This window comes from Fringilla coelebs (genome assembly GCF_963513975.1).
Source record: "Fringilla coelebs genome assembly, chromosome: 19".
Lineage (NCBI taxonomy): Eukaryota > Metazoa > Chordata > Aves > Passeriformes > Fringillidae > Fringilla > Fringilla coelebs.
The window spans coordinates 10,545,503-10,572,258 of record NC_140045.1 but is presented as its reverse complement, the minus strand read 5'-3'; the positions used below and the strand labels follow the sequence as shown (position 1 = coordinate 10,572,258).

Below are 26,756 nucleotides of genomic sequence, written 5' to 3'. Positions count from 1 at the left end.
TGGTGAGAACAGACTCTGCTCCAGAGATCAGCTTCAGCTGGACTTTCTGCACTAGAGCCCTGCCTTCCCACAGTCAGCCTGCACATGGGAGCAGCCTGCACACTGGCAGGATACTCAGGCATTAAGGTGAATTACTGTGTTGGCTGAAATTGATAATCAAAGTTTGCATTTTTGGCTCTTAGTTGTAGAAAACAGCTCCCAGCTCCCCTCTAAAGTTGTGATGCACTTGTTAGGTTTTGCTTCATTTATTCTAATACACAGGCTAAACAATCACCAGCTTATAAAAGGGAATATGCTAGCAAACAATATAAAAAGAAGAAAAAGAGGAAGCTTTCTACATAAAAATCTCCCTCAAGTCTTGTCTGTGCAGCTTCACTCCTCTCCAACAGCTGCAAGAGAGGTTATCAAATTATCATTAAGTCCTTTGGGACACAAGGAGAGAAACTGCACAAAACACACTATTAAAAAAACCAACAAACAACCAAAACTGCAGAGTGAAGGCCAGTTATTTATTTGACAAAGACACTGCCCCCATGGAAAGTTCACAGTGTTTTATGTTTTATCAGGTGGACTAAAAGAAAATGTTATTTTAACATGGGCACACACTTATCTCGGAATGTACTGTTTAGCTTTTGAAACACTAAACAAAACCTGCTATTAAGCTTCATAGAAGGTCTCCCTCCCTCCCTCCCTCCCTCCCTGACACAGATGCCTCCAAACCCAAACTAACAGCTCAGTAACCCGGGTCCACCCAAATGACACATGAAGGAGACTCTCAGCTGACAGTGCTCTGTTATCACAGCACAATTTATATTCCATTAGAGCTTTGTGGTTTTAAAAAGACATTAGATTGAAGCATTCCTGTCAAAATAAGAGCCATTCAGATGTATAGAAATCTGTGCTAATTGCAAGCCAAAATAATAACTTCTTTTCTTTAGCACTGATAGCTCATTCTAGACAACATGCTCCATTATCACTGCTGCCCTTGCTGTAGCACTAAAAGTCACACAGCATTCAGCCAGCTTAAGTTTGGCACATTTAACATATGTAGGAGGAAAGGAGCAACACTAGAAAAGAGGGTTTAAAAAAAGAACCTACCACTGTAAAGTTTTAAATTATAGAGAACTGCTCAGTTCTGAAATGGTGTTTCCATTATTGACAAAGCCTTGCTTTCCTTGTGGGCATGCTGCAAAAGAGATCAAAGGAACTGCAGGGGAAGGGAGGGGGCATGAAGTTCACCACAAGACTGCAGAACTTCTCAGAAGAACATTAAACAAGCCTTTGATGCATTCTGCACCTTTCTGCTCACTGGCAGGACCCAGTTGTGTGCAATTGACAGAGGAAGTCTTTGCAAAGGACAGACAAGGAACGGGCTGAAAGGGAGAACTTATTAACAGGTCTTTTTCCCTACAATCTTTACAAGCACATTCTCATTTTCCATTTTCTCAGTATGAGGTCTGTCAAACCCAGAGCAGCAGGGAAGAGCCATTCAAGCTCTGTGATTAAACTTCTGCTGCGTCCTCCCTGTCTCCTGGCCACCACTGCTGACAGCATCCTGCCCTGTTTCATATGCTGCTTGGAAAAGGAAGAGCCGAGCAGAAACAATGGTGCCTGGTGGGAAAAGACTCAATCAGAGCCCAGATCGCTCACAGTAAGAGATCATTTCCTTATCTGAAGAGCCCAGCTTGCCTCAAGGCACAAATTCCAACGTGTTTCATTTCTATGTATGTATTAGCAACGAGATCAGTGCACGATAAAGCAGAGGGACAGGGGAGTGTGTCAGGCTGTGGCTCACAGCACAAAGGGAATTCAGCCAAAGCTGCTTCTCTTCTTAAACAGACCTGCTCTATTTGATGTTTTTGCAACATTCCACTTCTCATCATTAAGCTGATTGTAATACCAAATAAATATTCATTTATGCCATCAGCAGACTTATGCAACATCAGAAATAAATTGATTACAAAGATATACTTATTTACAAACACCTTTTAATCACTGAAAGAGCACACTCAGCACTTGCCTAACACCCTTCTAAGTATCTCAGAGCACTAGAGAAGTGCAATTAATCACTTTTTTTAAGCTCCTGGCAAAGCAGATTTAAGTATGTCAGTATTAGTCAGAAAGGCTCTGATCCAGGACTCTGCCTCCAGCAGCTAAGGGCTGGCAAGGCACTGGAACAGGCTGCCCAAAGAAGCTCTGGATGCCCCTGAAATGTTCAAGGCCAGGTTGGACAGGGCTCTGAGCAACCTGGTCTAGTGGAAGGTGTCCCTGCCCATGGAGGGAGATGGAACAAGATTATTTTAAATTCCCTTTCAACTCAAAACATTTTATCAATTTAAATGTCTCTAGAAGTTCTAACCAGCCACCTCTAGTTAACAGAGGGACAATTATCACCTTTGATTCAAAGGTAAAAAGGTTGTTCAATACATATATTGTACTGAAACCATACCTTTGTCATGGTGATGCCAGCCTCCTGCATAGTAATCCTGGAGCACTTGGGGAGGATTCCAGGTGTCCAGAATATAATCCACCTGGTGCTGCTTACGCCACGTCAGTGACTGGCAAAGGATCTCTCTTGCTTTGTCAATGTTGAAGTCCCGGGCACGCAGGAATCTTAAAATGTGCTCATCCTTTGGGATCTATTAACAAAGCCAAACCAAATTTTGCATTCAAGGTTTGAAACAAGAACAGAAATTCAAACAATAGAAGCTAGAAAATGTGCAGCCCTGCACCAATGCATGAGGATGGTGTGTAACACTGGGAGTTACTCAAAACAACCAGCCTTTGTTTGAAACAAAATCACGAGGCCTGTCAGGCAATGCAGCTACCTTCATAAGGGATATAAAAATTTCATGAATTCTAATCATTTCCACCTGCATGACCATACCAAGCCAATCCAATTTAAATAAATCAGGACAGAACACAGACTGTGTTTTATTGTTAAGTTAGAGGAAGCTGTGACACATGCAAATCACAAGGCACTGGAAAAACCCCAGCCTTGCTATCAGTGCTCCACTCCTACCAGTTTTTCAGTATCTAAGACTATGATGTTTGGCCAAAACAAACAAATATAAAAATAAGGTCATTGTAGAAACCAGGAAGACTTATAAAACTGATGCTATTCCCCTGGGGCAGTTTAACTGACAGTCTGATAGGTTTTCAAGCTAATTATTGAAGCACCGAAGCTGCAAAGTCAGCTGGACAGTCACAATGAACTCCTCCTATTGCCACTGCTTAAATGTAGGTTTTGATCATGGAGAGCCACTGAGCAGAAAGAGTCAGGCCCAGGGGGTGTGGCAGGGCATTTCCTCAGGCCCACCTTGTGTGTGACACTCTCTGAGCCAGGGGACACTCCGGGAACTCACCTTGCCTTTGTGCGTCTCCTGGAGCCACTGCCGCAGGCGGATGAGGCAGCTCTCCTGCATCGGGGTCAGGTCCCCCAGGTACCTCTTGATGTAGTCTGCATCCAACTTATCTAAAAAGAGATTGCAGGTGATCAGAGTGGTCCTGACCTGACCAAGCACCACTGATTTGTTGCTGTCTCAAAGTGGCTGCTGTGATCTGATTTGCTGGTGTCTCAAAGTGGCTGCTGTGTTCAGTGCAGTCAGAACTGAGTAAGATTCCTTTGAATCAATGAAAAGATGAGCAAGGCAACAAACAGAGTCATCTCCAGGAAGAAGATAAAATTCTCCTTCTGTAGCTATGAAGGAGCAAAAGCGGACATTGGTTAAAAGCATTTTGCCAGTCCACTCAGATTCATCAATCCACAGCACCACCGGGATTGCTGCTTCTAGAAATACTTAGAGAAGTTTTGATCTCCCAGTGCAAGAATTTTCCCAAATTCCCAGAAGACTATCTAGGGAAATTTCAGCTGTTTCCTCCCCATCATTCCTATAGTTACAACCACCCCTGAATTTCAGGCTAAGAGCAGACTGCTCATTTGCAACCCAATGAACACCAAATAGTTTTTCTGCTCATACCTGATCTCTACTCACGAGCTCAGCCCCTAACAGCTGCCTGAGCTCTGCCATGTGTCACTGCTTGGTGAGCCCACACTTGAACACTGCCTGTCCCCAACTCAGGAGCAATGTGGAGCTCCTCAGCTGCCCACAAGAGCCCAGTGCTGAGGGCCTCTCCAGCACAAAGCTTCCCAGTAAAACACATCAGACCCCCATACCATCGGGCGTTCCTGCGGTGGGCTCCGAGGGGCTGCTGGAGGTGTTGAGGATCTCCTTGTTGCTCAAGCCCTCCTTTGTGGCAGACTCTGGGATATTAATGGCAGGTGACACTGGTCTCCTTGGGTGGCATGTGCTGCTCTCTGATTTACATGCAACAGGAGGAGTCCAGCGAGGGACAAAGGTTATTCCTTCTTCCTCCAGCTGCTTCAGGTAGTACTCTATTATTTCTTTTCCCTTCAAAACAGAAAATTTACTTCAGCTGCTGAAAAACCCACACATTTAGACACAGAAAGGATTAGGCTGAAAATTAAGTGATCAGACCTTTAAAGATTTCACTTGAAACAGCCCTACACAGACACAGTGCCCCAGGCCCTTAGCAGAGCAGCCTGTTACTTAGCAGCAGCCTCATTGTCTTTTGGTGACTTGGAGCCAGGCACATCCTTCCCAACTCCAAAGGCTCTCACCTTTTTAATATTGCTGGTGTATTGCTTCATGGCAATCTTTTCCACTGTGCTTTCAAAACCAAAAAAAGATTTGATATCCAGACTTGCTGACTGTTCAAAACAGGTCCAATCTTCATTGTCAGGATGAACCTGCAAGTCAGAAGATCATACAGCTCAGTTATCCTTTTAGAGTTTTTTCTCCCTCACAATATTTGAAATGTTTCTTGTTTTACAGACTCACACAGTCAAAAACATTCAAGTGGAATTTGCTTCACAGTTGGGAAGAGACAAAAAGCTGAGAAGCTTTTGGCCCTTTTTTTTTTTGGTCTTAACAAGAAAGGGGAGGGTAGAGAAACACAAGTGCACCAGCCAAGAGCCAGAGGAGCACACATTTCTACAGTCCTCAGTCCAGGTAAGGGCTGGGACTGCAGGGTGTGTGTGGAACAGGGTAAAAACCTCCACAGGGAACTCTGCTGTGGCTGATAGCCCAGGGCAGCTCAGCCAGGCTGAGCCCTGCAGCAAGGGCAGGGGCAACACTCCCAACACGTTCCCAAGGGACAGCCAAACACTGTTCTCACACTGACCTAGGAGGATTTCAGCATTCTGTAGAATGAAAACTGTTCTAGTTTGCTCTCCCATGATAATGGCACAGACAGAAGTGCACACTCCTCACTCAGCTGACACCTTCCCTCTTAGCTTATCTCTTACTTTACTGACATGATCCTGAAGCAGACTTTTAGTTGGACTTGATTTTAAAGGGCTTTTCCAACCTAAACAATTCTACAATTGATGCTGATATTGTTACAAAAATGCTGTTCTTTAAACTCTCTTCAGCTGAAATAGATTTGTTCAAGCAATTTCTAGGCCAGGCTCTGAATTTGTCATTATAAAAACATCACAAAAGGCTGGATTTCTGGCATGTAACTGGCCTGATGCCTTAGGGTTCTCTTCCCCCTCAAAACCTGCCAAATTTGGCTAAGAACAGGATCAACACTTTATGAGGAGGCAACTGCAGAAAAAAACCCCTTTTACCTTCATTTTCTGTTTCTGCATTAGGGAATGGGAGGTACAAGAGTAGCTTGTACAGCCTCAGTAAATACAATTCATAATAACCTCATCTAAGAATCTTCCTGTATTTTCATAAATTAAATTATAAGTTACCTTTAATAAAAATGAACTTTAAGAAACAATTTATTCTTCCATTAAAAACCTGGTTTTGTATTTACCTAATTTCTCAATTGAGTAGAGCAAATGGGCATACAGAAGTGCTGTGTTTTATACATATTTACCAAATGCACTTTTCTGTACAGCATTTCCCCTGTTTAAACAGAGCTTTCACATAAAAACTGCAGGTAAGTGAAAGAGTATTCTTAAATTTACCCTGGAAGTTACAGCAGAAATAATTATAAAAATATTAGATAATAATGTCAAGTGGGTTTGGCACCCAGTGATCTTTTAACCACAAGTTAAACACAACAGAAAATGTTATGACCTAGAAAGTGCTACAATACAGATAAATCAGTCCCATTTGTTAGCTCTGATCTGACCTTTAACATCAGTTTGAAGCTACAGTACATGTTGTAAGAGCCCACGAGGGTGGGCTGAGCCATTCAGAAACAAACCATGACCAGAGCAGAGCAGCAGGCCTGCCACCACACTCCTCTGCATCAACTTTTGCACTGAAGACCAAGAACAATGAAAAAAAGGTAGGTTAAAACACATAGCTGACTCAGTGAGCTCCTGTCTGAGCTGAGCAGAAGGCAAATCAGCTGAACTTTCCTCTGGCAGTTCTGTCAGGGTGTCAACAGCCTTACCAAGTCCCACACTGCTGCTACAAAGCACAGATTTGCCTAAACAGAGCTGTCAAACACAGCAAATTATGTTGTGTTCTGCTCTCTGAGAAGATGCTCATTCAAGAGGGTGCCAAACATGTCTCAGCTTTTGAGGCAAGTGTGTTACATTTAACACTAACAAATATCACTCAGAGCAGTGTGTTGGTGCTGGATTAAGCTCTTTTCTGACCCAGAGATGGGGTTACTGAGAGGTGTTTTAAAAACTTTTATTCCATTTTCAGTCTCATGTAAAGGGTGAGACAATACAAATGTTATAATTCATACCACCACAATCAGAAGCCAACTATTTCCTAATTACAATACATTATAAGCATTTCTTGGACTATCAGCTTTTGCCACATCATGCTGTAAATGCTTTAAAGCCAAACATCTAAAATTACCCCTTGTGGGTCCTACTACAAAGCATCTTTCATAGTTTTATTTCTCTAAAGTATCTAGTCTTTCTTGCAAGGCCATCCTTTGAAATTTGTTTCTAGCTCCATTTTTCTCTCAACAATGTTTTCTTATTCCATGGCATTTCTAAGTCAGCATTTCTTATCTCAAGGTTTGCATACAGATGCATACATGCTCTACAAATTCATTTCCCACATGTTGGTTATTTTTTCTTGCAAGGCAAAAGCCAGGAAGAACCCAAGCTCTGTTTGAGTCCTGAGATCTGAACAGTGCCTTGGCTCCATCTGCAGCCCCAGCAAGGGCCTGTTGTTACTCACTGTGTAGGAGCAGTGCTCGTTGATGATGACTCTGTTAGAGAAGGTTTCATTGTAGGCTTCTATGTGCAGGGTCCTTTCTCTCCTGTTCAGAGAGTTCTTCTGGACAAAGTAGACATAGTCCACTCCTGCAATCTGGGGAAGAGGCACAGATTCTGTTAAGGTCCATTTCTTAGGTTGGAAATTGGGGTATTCTATTCCTTCTGTCAGAGCTGGGCAATTCTCTGCTGTTCATGTCAGAGCTGGGGCAGTTCTCTGCTGTTCATGGGGCAGTTTTTTCTTTATCTCTCCCACAGCCAACCCTCCCTCCAGCAGATCTCTGCTGTCCATGGCCAGTGAGTGTCCCTGCAGGGCTGATCAAATTCCATCATCCCATGGGGAGATGCTCTGCCCAGGGCAGGAGCCAAGCATTCCTACCTGGATACAATCTGCCCTGGAACAGCACAGCAGCCTTTGCCCCCTGCATTCCCAGAGGAGCAGCTTTCTCCTGCCCTGCATTCCCAGAGGGAGAGCAGGCCCATCTCCAGCAGCCCTGCAGCTGCAGAGGAAAACTCCCCCCTTGTGCAGGATCCTGCTGCAGCAGAACCACAGCTGGCACTGCAGGAGGGCTGAGCCACCACCCTGACCCATGGGGTGTCAGCTCCTATTCTCAGTCCATCAGTAGTTTTTTTGTTTGTACTATTACATTTGTATTTTTAGTTTTCTTAGTACAGAACTGTTACTCCTATTCCCATATCTTTGCCTGAGAGCCTTTTAATTCCAAATTATAATAATTCATAGGGAGGGGGTTTACATTTTCCATTTTAAAGGAGGTTCCTGCCTTCCTTAGCAGACACCTGTCTGTTCAAACCAAGACAGTACAGCATTCAGGTGGAGGGATATCCAGAAGCACAGAGCAGGCACTTCAGAGCTCATCACCTTTTTCAGCAGCCGTGGTGCATCGATGTCCAGCTTGCAGCGCCGCTCAATCACGTGGATGGCCTCATCCTCACTCTTGTACTCGTTTACAGTGTCACTGGCTACAAACATGGGGATCAGAGGGCACGTAGGAAACCTCCTTTCATATGCCTGTCACGATGGAAAGAGAACAAACAATCATCACCATTAATTCCTGAGGGTGTGCAGAGTTCCTCCAGCATTTGGAGGCTCAATGCCCTTCAGAGCTTCCGTGGAAGGGGCCGAGCCTTCCTGAACCCACATTACAGTGAAAGAGTCTCAGTGCATTCCAAACAATCCATTTATTAATATGTTCCTTGCCAGCAAGGCAGTTTTTAAACCACACAAAATAACCCATTCCTCCCCTCCCTGTGGAAAGGAAGTTATTCATTCTGTACCATGACAACCCCCTTGATAACAGGAAAATCAGACCCTCCAGTCCTAAAATACCACAAGACAAAACAATTATGTCTTGGATTAAAAAAACCCACTTACTAATTACCGGTGTTTCACCAAGCTGTCTAGAGGGATTTCATACAGCTCCCCAAGGTCTAATAAAAACATTTCAAAAGCTATTTCTTAAGCTAATACAGCTCTCAAGCTCCCTGGGCACAGAGTGTTCCTAATGATTTCACTGCAGTTTATCAGTTCCCAGTTTTGTCCAACAGTCTAATACAATGAGCTCATTTCACACTTCTGAAAATGTAAAAACTTCTTGCAATAATGCAGAGCTAGCAACAGCTTTGATTTTGGTTAAAAAACACAGTCATGTAAATAACTTCATCCCTTAAATACTTCACACACAGAAAAGATGGTATTAAATGAGACAGACAGGAGAGTTAAGGATTTGGGATCAGTAAAACCAATAAGAGGAAAATGGGTGTTATCCCATTAGTAAACTTGTTGAATTTTGATTTTAAAAACCACTGTGGCTGGAGAATACAAGAGAGTTCTTATTTTTTTTCTTTTTCTTTCACAGTCTCTGATGTATCTCTCCTTCTTTTTGGCTTTTTTTTTCCCTCATGGGGCAGCAGTGAAGTAAGTAATTTCTTTAGCCTGCTTTCTCTGCATTTTTGCTACCATCAGAACCTCATTGGCTTTGGTGAAGAGGCAGGATTTTGCAAGATGTCCCAATGCAGAAGAAAGCTTAGATAAAGTAAATCTGAGAGAGCATCATGAAACAACTCTTTAAAAGAGTCAAAACAGCCACTCTGTCCTTTTAGATGATTTCACCTACTCTGACAACAGCTGGGCTGCAGCACCAAGAGGGAGAGGGTGGGGAACAAAACAAGCAGCAGCTGCACAAAGTATGCAATGGTGGGGCTGGAACGGAAAAGGTCTCTTAATTCTCCCTTTAGAACAATTAAAATACTTCAGTTTATTGCCAGTGTTCAAACCTAGTTTGAAGGCAGTGTTTCTATGGTGACAGTGGTGTAAGGCACTAAAACAGTATCAGCTTTTTTACCCTTGTGCATATTTTTAAACCGTTTTTGCAGCATGACTGTCCCAAGTTGATAAAGCTGCTGTGTAAGGCAGAGAAGTGCAGCCAGGGAAGGGGTCACACACATTCCCTGCTCCAGACCCCATCTGTGCACAGCTGCCTGGGTCTGACTGAGGAGCAGCAATCATTCCTGGGCTCAGAGATGGGTGCACAATAGCAGGGACAGAGCATTGCTCTTGGAACACAACAGTCAGCACTGCGGGAGAAAATGCTTCACAGCTCCAAGACAAAGGGAGGATGGGCCCTATTCACATGGAATGAGAAGTTTCTTTTGCTCTATGGGTATGACAAAGAAGTTTTATTTCTTTTACAAGGCTCTTGTTCTGGACAGAAGGCTGTACATTTTAGCTGCTCATGAGTAACTCATCCCTCGCCCTGAAAAAGTCTCAGCATTCTTCATAAATTAATCCCTATTTTAACTGCAATGACAGTAGTTGAAGTCAGAAAAAGAAAACAATTCTAGAAGAAGCAGAATTTAGAAGCATTTCTTATTTTCACATTGCCTCATTTAAAGCATTTATTTTGACGATCTTGTGTTACAATTATTTTATAGATAGAGCAAGGGCAGTAGGTATCTAATAGGTAGGTATCTATTTTTCTCACTTTTTTCAAAGTCTTTTTTACCTTTGGATTACAAGTTTTCCCCATTTGAACAGCCCCCTTTATGCCAAAGCCTTTGCAAGTCTCCTTCATTGCACATATTGACCCTTTTCTCATCTCAGTCCTCCAAACACTTCATGCTTGCCCTGTGAACGTTTGCAATTCAGAGCATTACCTGCCCCTGAACTGTGAACAAAAAAGTGCCCAAGAAGAATATGTTGTTTTAAATGGCATGACTGAATTGAATGCGTTCAATTTGGAAGAGAATGAAATAATTATCTGCCAAGAGCTGGCAAGGTGAATGCTCACACAGAAGTATTTGAAGGTTTCCAAGAGATTAACAGCAGCTCAGGATTCTTTCTCCTTAAAGAACATACACACAGAAAACTGTTCACAGTCAAATGTACTGGGCTCTTAAATCAGATTTTATTTATGTCCCACTGCCAATATATCCTTGTAATGCAGCATTTCTCAGTTGGAATAAAACGTGATCAGAGCAAACCATGGCCAGGTCAAAAGATTCAATCTGACTCAAGCACAGCTGTGCCTTCCACGAGGGACAACAGTGCAGAGTGGGCAGGAAAAAGCTGCTAAAGGCTACAGAACACTGACAGATCTTTCACCACAAACCAACACGGCACAGAAAGAAAACCTGTAATTTGTGGTACAACACGTGAGTCAGAGCAGCACATGCCTGGCCAAGACTGGAGCTATTTAAGAAGCACGAGAAAATTCAAGAAAGATCAAACACTGCTTTTATTTTCTAAGAGAAGTGAAGGGATTTTGCTGCGTTATTGAAGTGTTTTGAAGCAGAAATTTTGTCTCAAATCCAGCTTGGCAGACAGGAAATAACTGAACTGCATTATGCAGTGTTCCTCCAGCAGGCTGATAAAGCAGAGTTTATTACAAAATATTGCTCCTTCCTTGTATGAGAGCATTGTGGTGAAACCTGGACAGATAGGTCCCTCTTCACAAATATAATCAGATATCCACACCTTTGTCCCAGTGTTCCAATTTCATTGTACAGATACAATCAAAGACAATTAGCTCCTCAAAAGGGAAGCAGCTGCAGAAAATCCTGAAGGTCTCCATGCAGGAGTGAAATGCTGCTGCTGTAGCACTAAATGCACCCAGGAATGGAGTTTCAAGGACGTGACACTGTTACTGTCACATTTAACACACAGGGTGTGTGGAGACTGACACAGAGCACAAGTCAAAAGCACAGATGTGCTCGTCCCCAAAACTCTGGGCTTGACATGGAGTCACAACACCTCTGTGGCTGAGACACCTGTGTACAGATCTTACAAAAAGTGATTTTGAGCCTGCAATTCTGCAGTTCCTCAATAATGTACTTTTACATTTCCCACCAGCCTGTGGAACATTTGTGTACTCTGATCCATTAGAAGCTGCATTGTGCATCAAGAAAAACACAGTCTGGTGAAGCAGCTTGAACCACAAATTTAACTTTCTTAATGCATGTTAACAGCAAGAGCACTGACAAGCACAATTCCAACCAAAATAGCACTGTAATAAAGCTGCTTTTCCAACTGCTTCCCTTAGCAACTCATGCTCAGAGTAGAGTCAAAATAACAGGATTTATTCCACTTTTATCCTTGCTAGTATTTCAGCTGAGTGTGAAGACATGAAAGCAATTCAGAAGTCAAGACTATTTTAAACCCATCGCAGTCGTTGTTCATAGCCAAGGGAATTGTACTTGCTGCCACAGCCCTTAGATTTTGGAATTCTAGTATCAGGAATAACAAGTTCCTTGCAAAATACCACCTTTAAAACAGCACTTAGGTATGACCCCCTCAACCCAGTTTTCAAAGATTTCTGGCTTTTTGCTTTTCAAACTATGCCTAGGGCTAATAAAATACCTTGATAATAAGCATGTGCTCAGTCCTCAGCAGGGAAAGTCAGTCAATCATGCAAATAAATTACTCTGCTTCTCTGGCCAGATTAATATATTCCCAGTCTCCTGCCTTCCAGGACAATGATTATTTAGTATTTCCATTAAATTACTCAAAACTAACTTGTACACTTTAAAGAGGAAAAAAAATAGTCGAAGTAATGTTATGCTGTGCTGCTCTAGTAGGTGAATCCTCCAAAAAGAAATTCTAACCTGGTGAAATACAGAGGAATTTCAATTAGCATTTGGAAAATGAAGCATTTGAGTGCTTTAACAGCTTAATGGCATGAATCAAGCTGTTAAGATGTTTTATTTCTTTTTGATGCTTTCTGTCCAAAATTACTGGCCGAGCAATATTCCAAGAGCAGCACCACATTCTCCAAGGGCACCTCAAGAGAAGCCATGTACAGATTCATCCTGGCAGTCCAATCTCATCTGCAGCACTCAGTGCTAATTTTAATTTCTGCCTGCAGAGCCTGACCATGTGTGGGTACCAATGTGCAAGTGCATACCAAAGTTCACTGTGCTCCCCTATCCACTTGGAGTGTGTGGGGTTTCTGAATTATTCACAAACACAAGAAACAAGAAGGGTCACTCAAGCAGGATGCTGCCCTGGCTCCACAGGCTGCATTCCAGGAGCCTGATGATTCCTGAAGAGCACTGTATCCCTTCCCCCTCCCTTGCAGATCAGTAAGAAAAGCAGTGACCCACGGCAGGGCAACCAAGAGCTTTCAAATTCTTGGCAGCTGAACTTGAAAAGAAACAGTTCTGGATGAACTCTCAGAGATCAGCAAATAACTTTTCATGCCCTGTATTCTGCTGTTCAGAGCTCTCCATCATTCCCTTCACAATCCATCCATATGTATAAAAATCATGACACTTGTTCAAAGCACAGCATAAAAATTGTGAGACTTGAACAAAGCAGTGTGATCTCAGTGCCAGTGGCTCTGAGGGATGTTAGCTCACATGGGAGCGATCAGCTCGGGGGCGTGCATGCACCAGAGCAGATGGTTACAGTGGATACACCTCAAGGAGCTCCAGAAATAGGGGTTTGGGTAAGGTAACACTCCCGGGGAAGAGGGAACGTGAAGCAAACTGCACGTTGGGGAAGCACAAACATCTCTAACACACAGGCAGTCAGCTCTCTGGGGACAGCCTCCCCCGTGAAGCCAGCTCTGCAGGGACATGTCCTCCAAGTGTCACTGACTTATTTTATGAAAATCCTTTCGCTAGGATTTTTCTCCTGAGAAGCCTCAGAAAAGAAATGAAAACAATAACTATGTAATGGCTGTGGAATGTAGTATAGCTTACCAACAGGAGCATCTTGGATTGATTCCATGTGCATTGTTATTACTTGATGACCAATAATGGTCCAGCTGTGTCAGACTCTGGTCAGTCACAAGATTTTATTATTCACTGATTTTTAGCCTTCTGATGTCTCCTTTCTTTTTCTTTAGTATAGCTTTAGTAGAATTTTCTTTTAATATAATATCATAAAATAATAAATCAGCCTTCTGAAACATGGAGTCAAGATTCTCATCTCTTCCCTCGTCCCGGGGACCCTCAAACACCACCAGACTCCAAGGCCACGTTCAGGGTCCCTGCTCCCCTTGGCTTGGTGCAGGGACCTTCCCCTCAGAGCAGCTCTCCACAGCAGCCCTTGCTCAGGAGGCTTAAGTGGTTTTTTCTCTCTGTTGTGTTTTCACCTCATTAAATGTTCTCATTTACAAAGAGAGGAGTTATTCTCTTGTTGCTGGGAAATAAAGGCTGCTTGGCAAGCACTCAGTTCTAGAACTCTCTGTGGAAAAGATGGAGAAGGCTTTAGTTACACAGACCACAGATGATGCTTGTGGGGACTACAGACAACCCAGCAGGGTCAGACCTGTCCATGAATGGTTGGGTATCATCTAAACAAAAATTTCCTTTATGTACCATTTCTGGTCCTCAACAAATATGTTTAACAATCCTTTGACTCCTCTGTAAATCTTAGCACAGTCTATGCCATCAAGACATGACTAGTCAGAGAGTAAAGAACACTATGACTTATTTTAAAAAGGGAAAAAAAAAAAAAAGAATTCAAGCCTTCCATTGCAATTTCTACTTTAAAAAAGTGTTTAAAAGTGTTCAAATAGAACTAGAACAAATACACTCTAGCTTTTTCAGCAAGATTCACCAATGGTGAACCTGCTGGCTATCAGAGCAAGATCAACAAACAAAATGTTTGCTTAACAATTTATCACTGAACTGGAGTAAGTAATTAGAAAGTACATCAGGAAATACCCTGTGTGGAAGTAATTTGAATTAAAAATTATAACTCTTCACCTGAAGGAGAGCTACTGCAGAGATTTTAAGGATTAAGACAGATGAAGCAGGCAGCGAGCATTCATTAAAGAGGAAGGCTCTGTTTCATCTTGGTTTGTTAAAAGAGAAACTAAATCCCAATACCCCACATTCAAATATACCTTTGTTTAAATACATTCATTTTACAACAGGAAAAAGCTCTTCCACTCCATGCAGAGCAGAACTCCACAGAAGAGAGGAAAATCCTGCCTTTCCAAGCAGAGCTGTCCTTGGGCAGGGTGTGAGGAGCAGAGAGCTGGCTCTGCAGGCAGCTCTGCGGGCATGGCTGCTCCATGTGCTGGGATGCATTCCAAAGGATTCCCAAAATGAGAGCTGACATTCTCCTGGCAAATGAGAGTGGACCCTTACTCTAAGCTACAGGAGAAAAAAATTTGCACAATTCTCCTTTCTGCTCATCACACTTTCCTACAACTGCATCCTGACCTTATTTTACTTTGTCCCTCTTGTATTCTCCCTCCATTACAGTCCAAAAAAGTCCATTTTACCCTGGAATGGCACAAGTCATTCAAAAACACAATACATTATCTTCACCTTCTGTTCTGTTCCCTGGTACAATGAAATTTGGCCATCTCAGTATTAATGATGCCTATTAAGTGTACCCAAGATAAAATAAATAACCCTTCTGTAAGTTACACCAAAAAAATCAATAGGACAAGTCAATATCGGTAAGACAAACATTCTGCTGCGTTTAGAGGCTAAAGAGTTCCTGTTTACTACACCAGTGTAAGAAGTGACCTAGAATTTTCTAATTAAATGATCTTTAGTGCATTAAGAGTGTAAGCTCTGTTCATATCCAGTGTTCCAAAGCAAAGCATTCACAAGTAATTGGCAAAATGGCCCAGCTCCTTCTGCTTTGCAGAGTACATTCCTACCTTAAAGTTCATAAACAATGGAGTTAGTCTAAAATTTTCAAAAAGGAGGCTGTAAAAGTTTTATATAATTATGCATCAAATCCTTGGACTACAATTACAATGGCTTTTTTGTTTTTGAAGTTCTGGGGTTTTTCTTTTTTTTTTAATACACCACACAAACACATTATTACAAATCAGACAAGTACTAACAAGAATCTACTTTGCACAGATGTTGTTCATGAGTTGTAATTGAAGGTTAATTATTTCTCAAACAGCAAGAGAAGCAATCTTTGAAAACAACCTTGGATGTTCTCCAAGGCAGAGATCAGAGCTTTCAGGTTGAGCATCTGGGAAGAGAAATTGTCAGTGGTTCAAAAACTTACTGCAGCATGATAATTCAGATTCTTCAAATGCTGTATTTATGACACTGCACTGAAGTGCTGCTCAAATTTCCAGCCCAGGTTTGCATCTCTTCTTCTTCTCAGAAGATCCAGGAGAGACTTCCCACACTGAATGAGTCCTGACCTCCCAGACATTACAGAACCCTGCACAGTCTCTAGGCACTCCCTGGGCTTCCAACACCCACAGATGTTAAATAACCTGTGCTCTAAGCTGCTCTTACACCCAACAAACACTGAAGGTCTTTGCAAAACCTTTTCATTAACACCACCAGGGCTTCCTTGGGCCTTGTTCAATCATAAAATGCTACAAGGACTTGTTCTTTTCAGTATCCTTGTCTCAAGAAAGCATCTGAAAGAATAACTGGCTTGGCAGCCAGCAAATTGAGCTTCCTCAGCTCACCTCTCCTTCAGTGGAATGGAAATGAAATTCCTGAGAAATTCTCCATGAAAGCAGGAGTTGAGGAAAATGAGATGAATAAGAAAACATTTCTTTTCCTAGCATTTACCAAAGCCCTCTTGCCCTCAACAGCTCCTCTGGCACTCAAGAGTCCTGCATGGAAGAAAAGGTTTTATTAAGTGTACAGAAAAGCATAAACTCTACTTGTCCTCGTCTTCTCTTGGTGCGTATACTTGTTTAAGGGGTTCTCTTGATTTAGTCAGGTTTCACTGGAAAGAATTTCAGGCTCTACACTGGTATGAACAACCCACTTGTGCCTTGTGAATGTCCATAAAAAAAAGAGGAAGAAAGGATGAGCAAGTTTATTCCAATACATTTAAATTCACCCCTAGCTTAACTATACAAAGCCTCAGATTTTATTATTTCCTACAAAAGAAGAGGGCAAGACTGCTCTGTCCATTTTTACATTTAGCTGTATTAGAAGCCCACAGTACTTTCAACTTAAGTAAATACCCAGTTAAGTTTCTTGCACATTTCAAATAGACTCTACCTGTTAAAGTGATCTTGTCTTCAGTGGATGTCTCACTGAACAAACATTATCTATTTGTTCTACCAAACAGGTTAACAGCCCTACCCACATGCCAAGCAGGCAATTTGCTGCTCGAATCCTAGAAAAACACAGCAAGAAACCTCCCAGCTTCATATCCATTCTGCAAATTCCTGAAAACAATGAGGACATAGCCCATAACCACTACAAAATAACCCAGTATACAGACTAAACTCAAATTCAATAACTGCTTTGTGATCTTGCATGAAGGGCTTTGATTCAGTAAATTAAAAATCTCTATGGAGACAGGAAACAGCACAGAAGTTCTCCTTGTGCTTTGGCTCCACTAAGTTACTCTGAGGCCATAAAAATGTAGAGACAATTTTTTCTCGGTTCCTGGCTTCAAACAACACTTACCACCACTCATCCAGAACACCAGGGATGTGCATGGGGAAGCAAAACAACCTTTCAGAACAGAGCTTTATCTCCACACAGCTCTGCAGACACAATCCTGGCTACTTCACACCTATTTAATCTCTTCCAAGTCTTCTGCAGTGTAAAAGGAACAGCTTCATGTTAAATTTCAGGCAAAACCATAGCTGATACACACAGCCAATCACAAAAATCATGAAATGCCACTGAAATGGTGTTATAAAGGAAACTGCAGCTCACAGAGTGCTGCTACACATCACACATCACCCTGGATTTCTGATAGCAGGACCTTTCATGTGTTAATCTGCTACAAAGCACTTCCAAGTGAAAGCAACTGCACCAACACACAAATACTGGCATTTCTGTTGCTCTCTGTGGTTCAGGCAGCGTTTCCATGGTTACAGTGTTGATCACTTATTGGCTTTAATTACATTCCAAATCCAGACCAAATGCATAGCTTGGCATTTTAAACAGCTCTAAAGGCAACCCTGCAGGCCAGTTCTTGTAACCTGGCTTTGAGTCCAGTGAGTGGAATGCACTTGGAATCATAAACTCATTCTGGTTGGAAAAGACTTTAAGACCATTGAGTCCAACCATTAACCCAGCACTGCCCAGTAACTGCTCAGTAAACCTCCAGGTCATGGCAAAATGTCCCTGAAACTCCAAGGAAACTCAGCACAGTTCCCAAAATTTGGTACCCATTTTAGTTTGTCTTGCTTGTGTTTAAACTTCTTTTCTTTGAGGTCATCACACAGAGAAAGCATCGGGAATCCTACTGAAACCAAAACATTCTTACTGCACAAAACATGACCCCAAACCATGAGGACTTTGGGACATTATCTCAGTTGTCAATCACAGGCCACAGCAACAAATTCACCTCTAGGAGTTGTTGCACAGAATGTTTTGGAGAAATTCAGGCTAAGAATCAACTAGATGGGATTATGCATATTAGTATCACTTTCAGGAACAGGATTTAGAACTGATTTTCTACTGCTGTTAAGTTACAGCAGACATCAAACTCTGCCTACTACCAAAAAGATAGTAACAATTTCAGGGGGAAAAAAGCACATTTCCTAGTAGTGATTTAAAAAGTTTACACACACTTCAGAGTTTTAGATTATATTCTCTGCAAAGTAAATGTGAAGCAAAGAAGTACTTGCTTTTCTACTAGCACACAAACCAGAAATCAAGAGGATTTCAGAGGCAGCTTATTGAAAAAATGCTCCATTTAGACAGCACCTGCAACTAAATATAGTAAAATCTCAGCCTGTCCAAGGAAATACTTGACAACATATGTTCATTAAGCATTCTTGACAAATCTGAGTTATACTAAAAAAAGCATAGATTCACTTAAGACTGCCCAAAACCAAAAGCAAGGAAGGGACTAGAAGCAAAGGCAAAAAGCAGGAGCAAAAAAAGGAGTTTCTGGGGGACAGGAAGGTCTGCAGCAAACTTCCTCTGTATGGCAGCATAAATGTGTTGTTTAAAGAATCTCAGCCTCAGTGTTCAGGGTTTTCAAGCATGCCTAAAGTTATTGTAATACTTTAATATTTCATTAAAATAATTTAGGCCTTATAAATAAAGCAGGAGATTCAGAAAAGGTTCTGTTCTAGGTAAGTGGAATTCTACTGGTAGTTCACTGTTGAGTTATTCAGCTGTGGTCACCAACTTAGAACAAGCAAAGAGCCTCTTTCTGCACCAGAAGGAAACAGCCAGACACAGAAACCTCAATTCTCATCAGGGCTGGGACCAGTCATGCCACTCATGCAGGCTTTTTCTACTCTATCCCCCTCAGTGCTCCCTTCCATTCAACATCTGGGCATTTTTATTTCAGAAAAGTGCTCAGAGACATTCTACCAGCAAAATTACAGGGGCCTCATGTTGCATGGAATGACACTAGAAGGAAAATGGCTCATGACTACTTGAAAACCACTCTGCTACACACAGATTCCATCTTCTTCCAGATGAGAATTAAACTTTTGATGATTTAATGCATTTTTTTTCAAAGTTTTGGTGGCAAAAGGCCCACCAATTCAGCAGGTAAAACAAACTGGGGATAAAGGATGCAAACTGAAGAAAAGGCTTCTGTCTGTAAAAGATGATCTTCAATAACCACAGACATGCCTCAACCTGACTTTAATTTGAAGAGTGGTTACTCTAAAACAGATCTGAGTCATCTGTGGTTTGCTTAAATAAATTTGCACAGGTGGAATTGTGTAATAATTGATTCTTGTATGGGAACCTAAATGTCCATCTTCAGAAGACACCTTAATGTGAGGGCAGGACAGAGGAGAAAGTGGAGAGCCTGTGCAGGAATTTGAGTTACACCTGCTTTGCCTTCCAGGCACACACAAGAGAGTCCTTAATCCTCCTCCTCCCTTTGGAAGTCCAGACAGCCCAAAGTGCCCAAGTGCCACTCCACTGAAGAGCGAGCAAGACAAACTTCAACTGCAGCCTCTGCACAATCCTCTAAAATGAGAAGCTGGAATAGAGAAGTTGGGCAAGTACCACTCCTTCCTCAAGAAAAACAAAAGGTTAAGGACAGAAAACCCAACAACCACGCTGAATGCAAATAAAATCATTTTAATCTTCCTTTCCTTTGGAGTAAGCTGGGAAAGCCTGACCATTCAGGTTAGGCTGGCTTATGACAGAGACCAAGATCAAATTGCTGGTTAGAAAACAAGTGACATTGCTCTGGTCTAGACTGAAGGTGGAACACCGAGGACAGACTTCACAGCTGGGCTACTCCAAGCTGCTCTTCAACACACACAGCCCTCACCTGGCCTCGTGGGGGCCACAGCAATCCCAGATGGACTTGCAATGTCACTGTAACTTGTTTGTATCAAACACATGCGCAACACTATTGTATATTCAGAGAAAAATACCTGCCCTGCCCGTGTTCCAAGCAAGACAGATGGAAATCAGTCTGGCCCAGAAGCCACGTAGCTCCGGGCACAACACTTTGTCCGACAGAATGTGCCCTGCAATTAAAGCCAACTTCAGTAGTTCCTCCGAGAGGAAACTTGGCTTCTGACCCCAACTGCACAGGACACGACTGTTTTGGCTCAAGGTTAAAGCACTCTGGAGAAGAGGCTGACCTCCAAAAGAGCATCACAGCAAAGGCTGGCGACAGGCCAGGAAAGCTTCAATGCCTGGAGACCGACATGTGATTACTGAGGAATGTGAGCTATTCCCAAGCACTTCCTAATTCTCTGCAACACTGGCAATACACAGCCCTTTACATAACACAGGAACATATCTCCCTGTGAATTTTTTAAGAGACACATAAAAACAACTGTAAATCATTAAGCTTGTCCTACTGTTTCTTCTAATTACCATTCCTTGTCCTACAGCAGCTGAACAATCACAAGCACGGCTCTGTGTTGCCAACAGGCATTTCACAGGCACGAGGTATTGTCACACTGAAAGCAGAATTTGGTGCTTGGCTTCCCCTTTCCTTTTCCAGTTAACAAAATTGCGTGTTTGGTTCCTCTGCAGTCAGTTTTTTACAATTCAGCTGCAATCTCACTGTGTCCACTGAGGATCTATTTTTAGAACAGACAAATATTCCTTGCTGCTCTATTGTACTATGCTTAAGCCTCACTTTTATGAGTCCTATAATTAGTATTCGTCACTTGTTTGGTCTTAGAATCACAGACACTTTCAATAAGAAGGTCTGTTACAACGTGTTTAACATCTGGAATATGTTAGGCTATTTTAAATAAAATTATTACTGTGCAGACAAAATCTAATTTATGAGTGGAGGAGGACAGGATGACTACAGCACTGCTATAGTGTGGGTGCAGAATTCCTTATTAAACCATTCCCTGAGAGGTTAAAGACTTGTACTAGCACAAGGAAAAAACTCTCCAGACTTTTCCCCCCCTCCATGAAGGTTCAGTGGAACAGGTTTGACTTCATTGCCTCAGACTTCACCCACCAGGTTTTCATTTGGCCCAGAGACAATTGGCCTCTAAGCACTGCACCAGTGATTTCCCTCTTCCAAGACTGTCAGTGTAGTGAGCTTCAGCACGAGAACACAAAATTCAAGATAAATAGCAATGCCTTTGGTTTGGCTTTCAGACCAGCAAAATATTAACTGCCAGGTAGAGAGCAGCCATATTCTGTTAAGCAAACCAAATAAAAAGTTTTAAGTAATAATTTTAAGTCTTGACCATTCACTAATGTCAATGGAATGTCATCAAAATGCAGCATGATAGGGTCTGGAGCCTGCACACTATTTATCTCAAGCTAGGAAGTGTAACAAAAAAGCACCTTACATCCATGTCTGATTTGTCAGGAGACCCTCAAAAAGGTAAAAAAACTGATGGTGGAAAACCAAGAGTACAGAGCAGCAATTCCTCATGTGAAATCAAAAACTACTGAACTAAGAGCAGCACCATGAAAATGAGTAATTTATGACCTGAGGGAAGTGCCTGCCAGATCTGGGAGGGCAGGCAGCACAGAGAGCTGAGCCAGGCTGGGCTGCCTCTGCTGACACAAGGAGCAGGAGGTGTGAGGCTGAGCAAGCTCTGCCAGGCTCCGGGGAAAGGATCCATCTCTTGACAGAGCGTGTCATGAAGCACCAGCTCCTGCTGGAGGGTGTCACCACAGAGTTCACTGGGCTCCAGAAAGGATTGGGAGCACAAGAAATCAAGCACATGAGATGTTATTCCTGACAACGGCACATTCTGGACCAGAAGGGCTGTCAAGACACATTGCTGGAGGATGAGAGAGTGTCCTAAGAGTGTTACCATATGTTTATCTCATTCCTATCCTCTCCCCTGCAGGCAGATACTGCCCTTGGCCACTGCCTGAAAGGCAGCACTAGCTAGAGAGGCCTCATGGTGCAATCCAGTTCTGTGCTTCTCATTAAGAGACAGAATAAAAATCCCAATTCATCGCCCAGATACCTCAATAACCAGGTAATACCAGTACAAGATCCACCACTGGCATGGTACAGCTTCTGCACCCCTGCATCTGCTCCCCATAAAACACAGACAGAAAACACTACCCAGCTTCAAAAGAAAAGCCAATAATAATAATAATAAAACAGTCAAGAGTCATTTGATTCTTCTCTAAAAAGAAATTAAATGTCAGAGATTATAGACAATCAGTTCTTTGTTCTTCACCCTTCTTTACAGCAAAGAAAGGCAAACAAAAGCATGATTGGTTTAGTCAACACAGAACAAACAAGTTCAAGTGAAATTGCTTTAAATCCTGTTCATTACAACTTCCGTGGCTGCACCACGCACACCATGAAACACTTCAATAGAAATAAGTAATTTCATAGTGCCTTGAATTCAGTAATGAAGAACTTATCGACAAGCCAATGAATTGCACAGCAAAGAGAGTTTTGCAAATTATACAGTATAATTCACACATTGAATGAAATAACCTGAAAAAAACATCCTCTGGAAAGGCTCCTGCTGCCTGGAATGCCTGAACTGGACCGAATCTCTGTGGCATTTGAATTTTACACTAAATGAAGGGACACAATGCACCCGAGAAAGGAAGTGCTCTCATCAGGAAGCTGCTCCCTTCTGCTGTGGCACAAATAACTCTAAATGGCACGTTGCCACCCTGACCATCACCAGGGAAATACTCATTTTCACAAAATGAGATCTATTATTGTCACAGAGATATGATCTAATACTACAGCAGCAGTGGGCACAGCAGAAAGTTATCAGACAGGCTGAGATGGTGAGGTTTGCAGTGCAGCTTTCAACTCCTGCACAAACTGATCTGCATATGTTCCAAAAAGCCTCCGTACTCAAGTTATGAGAGCATAAATACCAACAAAATGAAAGCAGCTGTAATTATCCAGTAATCCATAACCCCACAGATTTAGATATTTAACTTCATCAATCTGACCATGACAAAACCTTGACACAGTAATTTAAGAAAGCCCAAACATGTGTAATTGAGAATTAAAACAGTTTATAAAAAATAATTTTTAATGCAAAGGAGTAGCTTCTCTTTGCTCCCTCCCACAATCCCTCTGCTGTTGCCAGAGTTAAAGCTGGTAGCCCAGTGATATTTTTATTTTCAAATTTGCATATATATATAGAACCCAAAACTAATTATAATAAAGTAAAACCCAAGAGAAATCCAAGATGGAAAATGCTTAAATGTGAAGTTTTATACATGAACACAAAGCAAGACAGGCAGCCAGTCCATTCACATGTGATTGTTCCAGCACACAATGGAGAAATTTTAAATTTTCATTTTTCTAAAGCAAGGATAGAGCCCCCTTTATGCCAAAGCAACTCACAGAATCCACAACTCCAAACCATTAAGTGCAATTTGCAAGTACTTTGCACTGCTAAATAATACCTGAAGACTGCTGAATCAGGTTTCTAATGGCCCCTTCATTTACTGTTACAGCAAGCAGCTTCTGCATTTTTCAAACTGCAGATCCCTAATTATTTCCCAACGGAATTGAGGGCTCCCAGAGAGCAAGCCCAGTGACAGATGCCCTGCTGACTCCTCTTTCCTGCAGCCAGCAGCTCACCCACAGCACAGGGGGGATGAGCACCTGCTCCCACAGGGCTGCTCAGCAGCCCTAAGGGCACCCAGTGAGGAAATGGGGTTGACAAGGAATTTATCTTCCTTTTTTCCACGACAGCTCTGGCCCAGCCTGTGTCCCTAGGCTGGCTTGATGATCAGCTCTGCCAGAAAGAAAGAGCCTGGTGCATCAGCTTAGCTGCAATGGGAAACCACATTTTGGTGACCCTTAGAAGAAAAAGGCCACGAACCACAAGGTGAAAAACTTTGTGAACTGGGCTGAAATCAGCACGACTTGAGCAAAAGCTGTGCAGAGAAAAGCCAAGGACTTGAGAGCTGATCTCAGATTGTGATGGTTCATTGCTGGCTTGTGCTCTGTTGGCAGTGCTGCTGCAGGCTGCAGTGGAGCCCAGAGGATGCCAGGCTGTCCTCCCAGCCACGCTGCCACCAGCGTGGGGCCTTGGCAGGGCTCTGATCTCACACACCCCTGACTGACTGGTGATGGCTGAAACCAGCTGCAGTTTGACTGTGAGAAAATCAAATTATTAAACTACCTGTAACAGCCTTTACATATTTTATATGAGCTGCTAACCTGACCTGTCTTAACTTTATCACAAAAACGAAATAAAGTGTTAAATAATTCAGCTTAACATCCTAGTTCTTAATTTAGAATACATGCACAGTATTTTTAAACTACATGAAAAAACTGGAAGACAAATTCACTTGGGAGAAAAGGAAATAGACCATTTAAGACCAACCTGTAATTAATTTCAACTTGAGCTAATTAACAGCTTTCCTTGCATATTCTCAGAAGATTCATTTTACATTCAGAATGCAGGAGCTTAAAGATTCCATCACTGGCCTCCCTCCAGGAACATACTGACTCCAAACAAGTCCAAAGCAAAAACAGTCCTGGTTACAACAAATACCCCTCAATTCTGGGTTTCAGATTCTGGACTCTGACTGAAGGTGAAGTCCTTGGGCATCACCTTCAGCAATACAGAAGCACCTCGTTCTGATCTCTAAGCAACCTCTGGCTTCTCACTGGATGTTTTTTTAATCAATCCCAAAAAAATTCACCCTATCTCTTTCCCACAAGGTTTTGAAGGCTTTTACACATGCTTCTTACTGTCTAACCACACATTAGCCCATGAGCATGAAGTTATACCTTCTCCAGACTGTAACTGTAGAACCCTGAGTGTCCAGGACTCTGCAGGATGTGTAACCGCTTCTTTTCTGCCAGATTCCCACATATTTAGGAGTTTTAACTCAAAGGCAACATCACTTGGATAGATCAACAGGTCCTGGAGCAGCACTTCACAGCAGAGCTAAAACACCTACCTGCAGGGGTGAAAAGCTTGGAGTGCTTTCAGAACAAAACACAAGAACTGTTTTGATACATATTTTCCTTTCTCTGACACCTTTCAGAGTGTGACAGTAGTGGTGGCTTAGCCTTTAAAGTGTAAAGGACTTGTTAAAAACTGACTCAAAGCTTTTGGTGAACAAGAGAACTGCAGCTGTCAGCTACAATCAGGTCATGTGTTTGCCCCCACAAAAAAAAAAAACAACCAGGAAACCAAGCATGGAAACAGCTAATCCGGTCACGAAATAACACAAAATAACACATGAATTGCACTGTTAGCAGGCTGCTAAGTCAATATTTTTCCACAGTGCTTAATTGAACTCTCCATTTGTTACCCACAGCTCATTCCAAACAAGTGGCCAAATGATCATTTCTTCTTACACTGTGCTTAACACAGGAACCATCATCAGCCAGCAGTGAAACTGCAGGTATTTAATAAAAATTCAGAAATTCCACACAAGGCTCTGCTCCACCACAGCTTTACCAACACATTTCCAACAGCAAATAAGGCTGAGTTTTTAACAAAGACAGGAAGCAAAGCAGATGAGACTCAGGGAGCTCTACAGCAGAAGGGAAAACAGCCCAGAGGTTTTGGGAGCAAACACTCAAGTTTATTCCCTTCCCCAGGATTTAAGTATCCAGGACAAATTCTCAGCAAGGACACTGCATCAGGGGAATAAAATACTTCTCTGTATATTTAAAGCCTGCTTTGTACTTTCAAAAGCACTTGCAGAAGAGCTTCCTTTTCCTCACCAGCCTCTCAACCTCTCTTCACATGATGTGGGAAATGCATTTTTTCCAGGAAAACAAAATGAGACTGGAAGGAATAAAAATGGCAAGTATTTATGAGCAGGTGTGGCACTTAGCTTGGTACAGTTTGATTTTTTTTTAAATGACTTTTTAAAGTATAACTTTTATAGTGAAATAATAATGCACTGCTGATCAGGAAGCTCATTACAACCTAGATCAAGGGATTACACTTTGATTTGTCAATCTGGAAAAACAGATAACTTTTTTTTCTAATCTGCTCTTATCACTGAAGTGTATTTATCCCATTTGCAATCTTATTACTTACCTGTAATTTAGAGATACTTTAATTCATGAGATACACCTTGAGAACTATTTTTTAGATCTATAAAGCCAAAGAAAGTCAGCCTGATGTCCAAAAGCAGCAAATTTGAACCATTAAAATGATAATATAATCAAAGGCACTACACATTATACTTACTAGGAAAGATTCATGCTTGAGATAGTTCAGATATTCCATCAGAACAGTGGCAAATTGTGAGATCGATTTTTTAAAATTCACATTATTTCTGAAACTAAGTAATTTTGACTGTAAATAGGACATTTTCTAAATGGGCTGAAGAGCAATACATTTTCCACAGAGCTTTCAGAAACTTAAAAAGAAAAATCCCGCTGGTCAATGGTTCAATCCAATCTGCTCTTTTTCAAACATCTTATTTATTTTCCATTTGCATAAATTCCACCCTTGAAATGCCATTGCAAGTCATTATTCATTATTTAAATTTACTTTGGAAATTAAACTCAAGGGGAATTATCTAAAGTATGTCAGACTGAAAATGAGCTGCGAATCTCCAAAGTTAATTTTAGCCTTATGTGTGTTAAGGAAGATTCAAGTTCTTAACTGCCTTTTAATATTAAGAACTACTTATTCAGCAAAGTCCCTGTATTACTTAAAATGTAAACCTCTTTAAGCTAATATAAAAAAAATTGAATCTATAATCTTTAGATGTTTTATAAAAGCAG

General features: G+C 41.9%; 1 protein-coding gene across 2 annotated transcripts in view; it reads right to left on the bottom strand.

Moving 5' to 3' along the window:
* SEC14L1 (SEC14 like lipid binding 1) overlaps positions 1-26,756 on the bottom strand; it is a 42,845-nt gene that overhangs the window by 10,514 nt on the left and 5,575 nt on the right. For both annotated transcript variants that reach the window (XM_084218470.1, XM_084218471.1), the window contains exons 3-8: positions 8,100-8,249; positions 7,185-7,316; positions 4,643-4,771; positions 4,178-4,412; positions 3,366-3,475; positions 2,450-2,639 (exon numbers count right to left, since the gene is read on the bottom strand). In XM_084218470.1, coding sequence (XP_084074596.1) covers positions 2,450-2,639; positions 3,366-3,475; positions 4,178-4,412; positions 4,643-4,771; positions 7,185-7,316; positions 8,100-8,249 — 946 coding nt within the window. The remainder of the gene's footprint in view (positions 1-2,449; positions 2,640-3,365; positions 3,476-4,177; positions 4,413-4,642; positions 4,772-7,184; positions 7,317-8,099; positions 8,250-26,756) is intronic.